We start from the raw sequence: 7,806 nt of genomic DNA, 5'->3' as shown, positions 1-7,806 counted from the left end.
CAGTACCACGTGAATCCCCTGCGCAAGGTTCACAGGATAACGAGGAAGCCCATGTCTTGGCATGATAACCTGGAGGAACCCGCAGACGCCAGGTTTCTGAATCTCATTCACCATGCTGCCCAGGGGCCAAGGAAGAAGTACCCGGAGGCACAAACTGAAAGCCAGGAAATTGGGTGGGACTCAGAGCCCTTGGTCGACCCGGAACGCAGTGACCACAGGATGAACCACTTTAGGGTCTACAATGACATCACTCTGTACAAAGCTAAAATGTGGAGCTTGGGAGAAGATGATCGCCACAAGTAGTATCTCAGCAATGGAGTCAATTCCTGGATTTAATGTCCTAAATATCCACTGCCTAGAAGAGTAAATATTACTTTAACCCCCCGTCCATAATTCATGGATAATGGCAAAAATTAGGAAGCATAAAAAATATGCGGAAGAAGGAAATAAAAATTGCCCATTATCTCATCATATGGAAGTGACTAATATTAACATTTTAAACCATTTGTTTTTAAAATTAATAAATTGCATATATTTATTGTGTACAATGTGATGTTTTGAAATATGTATACATGGTGGAATGGTTAAATCGAGTATCTCACATACTTATTTTGTGGTGAGAGAACTTAAAATCTATTCTCTTAGCGATTTTCAAGAATACAATACATTGTTATTAACTGTAGTCACTACAGTGTATGACAGCTCTCTTGAACTTATTCCTCCTAACTGAAATTTTGTATCTTTTAGCCAACATCACCCCAATTCCTACCCCAACCGCTGGTAATCACCATTCTAATCTCTACTTCTATGAATTTGACTTTTTTAGATTTAGAAAACGTGATATATTTACTTAATGGAATACAATTCGGCCTTAAAAAAGAAAAAAAATCTCATCATTTACAGCAACATGGAGGAACTTGAAGGACATTATGTTAAGTGAAATAAGCCAGGCACAGTAAGACAAACACCACATGATCTCACTTATATGGTGAATCTAAATATGCCAACATGTTTGCATACTTCTATATTTTTCTGTATATTTGAACTTATTGATCTTATGTTTTGATTAGTAAAAGATTGTAAGCATGTATTTTCAGACAGGTGGAGAGAACTGACAGGAATATGATCCTACTTATATGACATGAATATATAAGATTTGATTATACCTTTTATCCCAGTGTAATTACAAATAGTGCCTTCTTTCACTCTCAAAAGTCCTAGTGGAAGCAAGACTGAAGAAAGTTGGAGGAAAGGGTAAAGTTTTACAGGGAAGTGAAGGAAAGTTAAGATAAAGTTAGTTGAGCAAAAATAGTAAACCATTATACTGTCAGTTTTGAAGCCACCAAAAGAAATTTAACTTAACATTTTAAACAATTAGTGCTAATTATTTAATTTAAAATTTGAGGGTCAGGTACAGTGGCTCATGCCTGTAACCCCAGCACTTTGGGAGGCTGAGGTGGGCAGATCATGAGGTAAGGAGTTGGAGACCAGCCTGGCCAACATGATGAAACCCTGTCTTTACTAAAAATACAAAAATTAGCCAGGCGTGGTGGCATGCACCTGTAATCCCAGCTACTCAGGAGGCTGAGGCAGGGGAATCACTTGGACCCAGGAGGTGGAGGTTGCTGAGCTGAGATCGTGCCACTGCCCTCCAGCCTAGGCAACAGAGTGACACTCTGTCTCAAAAAAAAATAAATAAAATAAAATTTGGGAAGGAGGAGAAAAGCAGGAGAGAGAAGTGTTAAGTGAGTTAAGTTCTCATTTTGGATGTTGCCCAAACAGGAACAATGGCACCACATAGAATGCAGTTCTATGGAACTGCTCTTATGGAAACTCCATGGTCACTTCACACTATACCTTCATACTTTTAATCTGAGGACTAGAGTCTAGTTTATACCTAGACCATAGATCCTCCACTACAGTTACTGCAGAGTATCTCTACCCACAGATTGGCTAGAACATCCTATCATCCCAAGTGCTAATATTTTTCTAAGTTTTACCTAAGCAATGTGTTTGCTTGATAAAAACTAGGTCACGCCGGGCACGGTGGCTCAAGCCTGTAATCCCAGCACTTTGGGAGGTCGAGATGGGCGGATCACGAGGTCAGGAGATTGAGACCATCCTGGCTAACACGGTGAAACCCCGTCTCTACTAAAAAATACAAAAAACTAGCCGGGCGAGGTGGCGGACGCCTGTAGTCCCAGCTACTCAGGAGGCTGAGGCAGGAGAATGGCGTAAACCTGGGAGGCGGAGCTTGCAGTGAGCTGAGATCTGGCCATTGCACTCCAGCCTGGGCGACAGAGCGAGACTCCGTCTCCAAAAAAAAAAAAAAAAACTAGGTCACATATATGCATATATGTTCTCCGTTTCAAGAGAGTCTAAGAAACGCAGGGTGTTTATTTGTTTGTTCGTTTGTTTGTTTTAAGTTTGCTAGCTTCTGTAGTATGGGAAGGCAATAGAAGCTGTTGGAGTTTGCACTGAGTGAGCCAATTTGCAGCATTTTCCATAATCTACTGGCCTAAATAACACCTGTTGACAGTATTTTTAAAAGTAAATATTGTACATATATAAAATGAGAAAATTTATACAGTAGAGCAGGCATAAAATAAAAGGTAAAAGCTGCTTTTTATTACCCTTTTCTATTACCCCACTCCCTATCCAGCCACCCCCAACCAGACCTGACAGTTTACAAATCTCACCCTGGAGAAATGGTTTCCCTCCTACTGGGGCAGTTCTCAGGCGGTTCAGAATTGCCAGGACTGTGGATTCCCAGCAACGACCTGGCAGACACGGGGAATCCAAGACCATGGCAAGCATTCAGCATCATTTTCATTTTGAACTGGGCCTTAAAAATTAGGTGGCCGGCCGGGCGCGGTGGCTCACGCCTGGAATCCCAGCACTTTGGGAGGCCGAGGCAGGCGGATCACGAGGTCAGGAGATGGAGAACATCCTGGCTAACACGGTGAAAACCCCGTCTCTATTTAATACAAAAAAATTAGCCAGGTGTGATGGTGGGTGCCTGTAGTCCCAGCTACTTGGGAGGCTGAGGCAGGAGAATGGCGTGAACTCGGGAGGCGGAGCTTGTTAGGTGGCCACCACTGATGGAGAGTAAACAGTAAATTATTTAAAAATAGAAAAATCATGTTCATAGTACAGAATGTAGATGTTATACCTATTTATAGAAAAGCTACATAATATTAAAAATAACAACAATAGACAAATAAAAATCCTAATATGTTCTGACACAATCTTGAAGCTTACACAAGGAAGTCTAAGTGGGTGAGTGCCCTCGTCTTCCACAGGGAGAAGTAAGTAGATTTTGTTTTGCTTTATGAGGTTGAATGAAGATGACTTGGAATGTTCACTTTTAAGTATGTTACTTAAAGTTGAAATAAGATCAGTCTTACTAATTTTCAAATTACCACAGGGAGAAGAGNCAATTTATTAATTTTAAAACAAATGGTTTAAAATGTTAATATTAGTCACTTCCATATGATGAGATAATGGGCAATTTTATTTCCTTCTTCCGCATATTTTTTATGCTTCCTAATTTTGCCATTATCCATGAATTATGGACGGGGGGTTAAAGTAATATTTACTCTTCTAGGCAGTGGATATTTAGGACATTAAATCCAGGAACTGACTCCATTGCTGAGATGCTACTTGTGGCGATCATCTTCTCCCAAGCTCCACATTTTAGCTTTGTACAGAGTGATGTCATTGTAGACCCTAAAGTGGTTCATCCTGTGGTCACTGCGTTCTGGGTCGACCAAGGGCTCTGAGTCCCACCCAATTTCCTGGTTTTCAGTTTGTGCCTCCGGGTACTTCTTCCTTGGCCCCTGGGCAGCATGGTGAATGAGATTCAGAAACCTGGCGTCTGCGGGTTCCTCCAGGTTATCATGCCAAGACATGGGCTTCCTCGTAATCCTGTGAACCTTGCGCAGGGGATTCACGTGGTACTGCGTGTAGAGTTTCTGGGTTCGTAACTCTTTGAGGTACAGCTCCCGCAAGATCTGGTTCTGATGGACCTCATCTGTGACCACCCTCTCTTTCGGGTGTCCCGCCATGGCCTTGGAGCTGCTCGGTGGGTCCGGGGCTCTCTCGGCGTCCTCTGACCACTCGCTCGGCCGCGGGCCTTCTGCAGTCTCTAGGCAACGGCACCCCACTCCATCTCCAGGCAACAGCGTTCGTGTGGTACCGCTCTGGCCTCTCCGAATCCAGCCTCTTTACTAGAACTGCCTCTGGATACTGCCAGGAAAAAGGCTTGCCATCAACTGGCAAACCCAGGAGATAATGAACATAAAACTGGACCTCACGTTGGCCAATCACCTCCCTCCTTGAGAACAGATTCGATGCTTTTCAATCCCCTACCTTCTCTGCCCCTGGTTCTGCAGTTTGCTCTGTGGTTACAGACCAAGTTCCACGGAGAAGCCAGTTCAAATGCAGACGCTTGTGCAGTCTGGCTGCCCAGGCAGCAGAGGAAAGGCGCAGGCCAGGCTGAATATTCGCTTGCCATGGTCTTGGATTCCCCGTGTCTGCCAGGTCGTCGCTGGGAATCCACAGTCCTGACAATTCTGAACCGCCTGAGAACTGCCCCAGTAGGAGGGAAACCATTTCTCCAGGGTGAGATTTGTAAGCCGTCAGGTCTGGTTGGGGTGGCTGGATAGGGAGTGGGGACTAGAGTACAGGAGACTAGCAAGAAGGGCTATGAGGAGGGCGAGGGGGGAAGATAGGAGGGCACTGGGAAAGGGGTGCCTGACGAACAGGGTGGGGGCACACAGACGGTCTGGTAGTAACAGAGGAAGAGCTGGGCAGAAAATTCCTTGAGGTAGGGTACTGGGAAGGGGAGACATCGGTCAGGTTGGGCAAACGGGTAGGGCAGAAAATCGAACAAGATGGACGGCCCTGGAGAGGAGGCTGAGGGCAGGAAGTTTGAGGAGTAACGGGGGGAAGGAGGGCTGGAAGACGAGAGCGGGAAGGAACAGAAAGAAATGGAGCCTGGGGTTGAGGCCGAGAGATTGGAGGTAGCTTTCTAGTCATTTTCCAAATAAGCGCTGTAGTAACTCACTTGTCCAAACGAATCAAAATGAGTAACTGAGATGTGCTGAGACCGATTCCAGCTTTTATCCCCTCAGAACATTCCATCACAGAATGCCTATTATGAAATGTACATTTATCTCCTTAGGACATTTCATCACAGAATCTCTATTATGAAATGTACATACTCCCCTTTGTTCCAGTGAGGAAGCCCCACCAACCAGAGAATAGATCTCAGTTTCTTGGTTTAAGAGTGATCATGGGAAATAGCAAAGACAAGAAATGGGGCTGTAATATTGGTCCCTGTTCTTGGGATACCATGTAGTTTTGCCCCTCCGCAGACAAAGATTGATCAAGGGGCTAACAGAGGTAGGGGCTTGGGGCCTAGGAGAGCAGTTCTGAAGCAGGAATTGGGAAAATGGGAAGTCAGTATCCTAGTCTCATTCCCTTACTACATTGTTCAAAGCCCTTTCACATTATCTACCTCACTACGTGAATATGCATGATTAGAGATGTTATGTTCATTTTACCAGTGAGGACACTAAAGACCAGAGAGGGAAGGACCATAGGCAGGCAGTGGGTGGGTAAGCAGGCGGGACAAGAACTTGGACCAAAAAGAGGGGGCAGGTGGGAGAGGCCACAAAATGGCACAAAGCGCTGACCAGCACCATTGCCTCCTCCGGTGTCTCTGGACAGGATCTTGTAGGGGATGTCTCGAGAAGAGCTGTAGTTTTTGTAGCTTACCTCTTGGTCCCTGTGCTCCCTTGGTTGATGACTTAATCTTCACTGGAACCAGACACACAGGGTCCAAGCTGGCAGGATGACTGCCCACTCCTGAGCACCTAGTGACTAGATTTGGACTTCCTTGCTCACTACCTGAGATGCCTAACTCCATCAGATGATGAAGGGAGCTGCTGCACCCTCCCCTCTTTTTTGTCTGAAGTAGAAACCCTCTCTGCTGAACGTTCCTGGTTTCTTTGAATGCCATTCGAATCATAAGCTCCTTTGGTCCCCTCTTCTCTCCCGTGCTTGTATCACCATAAGATTCTGAATTTTCTCCCTTGGCCCAACACCCTTTTCCTCCCATGCTGCATAAAACTTCCAGTTATGCTTTGGAAGTCCAGCTACATGATTAGCAAACTTCCCTTTTCCATAGACTGCTTCTTTATTTATTGACAGTTCCTTGCCTTTCCTTGCTTTAATTGTAACTTGGATTTCTCTTAAGGACATTGCTTTTATCTCAAGTAGAAACTACTTATTCTCTCAAACTCTAAAGTACTTCAGAGTAAGAATGTGGTTTATAGAGTCTCCTCTCTCCTTCTGACTCCTTGAAAACCACACTGCATTATTCCTCTCTTCATACTGGAAAATCTCTTGCTCCTTATGAGTTATCTTTAAACTAGGAAAGAAAACTTACTGGGAAATAAAAAAGTAACACCTTCCTTATAATCACCTAAATGAACAAAATGTTAATTCATAGTTCAGAAAACTTTGTCTATTCAGAAAACAAGTATGTTCTCTATTTTCACTGTGTTTTAGTCTGTTCCCATGCTGCTAATAAAGACATACCTGAGACTGCATAATTTACAAAGAAAAGAGGTTTAATAAACTCACAGTTCCGGCTGGGCGCGGTGGCTCAAGCCTGTAATCCCAGCACTTTGGGAGGCCGAGATGGGCAGATCACAAGGTCAGGAGATCGAGACCCTCCTGGCTAACATGGTGAAACCCCATCTCTACTAAAAAATACAAAAAAAAAAAAACTAGCTGGGCGAGGTGGCAGGCGCCTGTAGTCCCAGCTACTGGAGGCTGAGGCAGGAGAATGGCGTAAACCCAGGAGGCGGAGCTTGCAGTGAGCTGAGAACCGGCCACTGCACTCCAGCCCGGGCGACAGAGCGAGACTCCGTCTCAAAATAAAAAAATAAAATAAATAAAATAAAATAAACTCACAGTTCCATGTGGCTGGGGAGGCCTCATAACCATGGCAGAAGGCAAAGGAGGAGGAAAGGCACATTTTACATGGTGGCAGGCAAGATAGCATGTGCAGGGGAACTCCCCTTTATAAAACCATCAGATCTCATGAGACTTACTATCATGAGAACAGCAAAGGAAACACCCATCCCCATGATTCAATTACCTCCCACCAGGTCCCTCCCATGACATGTGGGAATTGTGGGAGCTACAATTTAAGATGAGATTTGGGTGGGGACACAGTCAAACCATATCACACTGATTGTAAACAACAGCCAATAGATGGTTTACTTTGGAACAAGTTGAAGGAAGAGTCAACATATAGTTCCATAGAGCATGTTGCAGGCAGTGAGGGAAGAGAAAGCATGGGAATTTTGAAGATATTTCTAAGGTCCCTTCAATTTGGAGAATAGCACTTAAGAATCTGGAAAAGCCAAGAAAAGAAAGGAGCTCAGTTTCTCACCACATAATGACACTGGTAGCAGAATCCCAGGTCCTGCAAGCAGCCTGACCCATGGCTGGCTGAGTTACTTTCCACTAACTTGACCACAGATTTGAAAGAAATGTATGTGAGGACAAAGTTACCAGAGTGCCTAGTTTTCTTGCCAATCCATCAATTATTTGAAGAACTGGGCTCATCAGGGCTTCTCCCAAGGTGCATGAAACCTGAGAGAACCACCATGCACGAGGGAGCCACAGTAGAGGCCAATATGTGGATAGTTTGGTGGTTCTGCGTCAAACAGAAGAGAGAACAAATGAAACAGAAACAAACATATTCTTAAAATATTTTAGGCTAGGCAC

General features: G+C 44.4%; 2 protein-coding genes across 2 annotated transcripts in view; one reads left to right on the top strand and one right to left on the bottom strand.

The window, feature by feature from the left end:
• LOC108526572 (protein FAM183BP) overlaps nucleotides 1–539 on the top strand; it is a 1,503-nt gene extending 964 nt beyond the window's left edge. The window contains exon 2 of the mRNA XM_017867374.1: nucleotides 1–539. This exon is cut by the window's left edge and continues 1 nt beyond it. Within this exon, the coding sequence (XP_017722863.1) occupies nucleotides 1–303 (303 nt within the window). The 3' untranslated portion in view covers nucleotides 304–539.
• A 2,963-nt stretch (nucleotides 540–3,502) lies between these two features.
• On the bottom strand, nucleotides 3,503–4,140 carry LOC108526561 (protein FAM183BP). The gene has a single exon (XM_017867364.1). The coding sequence runs from the start codon at nucleotides 4,065–4,067 to the stop codon at nucleotides 3,660–3,662; it is 408 nt and encodes a 135-aa protein (XP_017722853.1). The 5' UTR covers nucleotides 4,068–4,140; the 3' UTR covers nucleotides 3,503–3,659.
• Nucleotides 4,141–7,806: the final 3,666 nt, after the last annotated feature.

Source organism: Rhinopithecus bieti, unplaced genomic scaffold, assembly GCF_001698545.2.
Source record: "Rhinopithecus bieti isolate Rb0 unplaced genomic scaffold, ASM169854v2 scaffold_2439, whole genome shotgun sequence".
NCBI lineage: Eukaryota > Metazoa > Chordata > Mammalia > Primates > Cercopithecidae > Rhinopithecus > Rhinopithecus bieti.
This window is presented reverse-complemented; position numbering and strand designations above follow the sequence as displayed.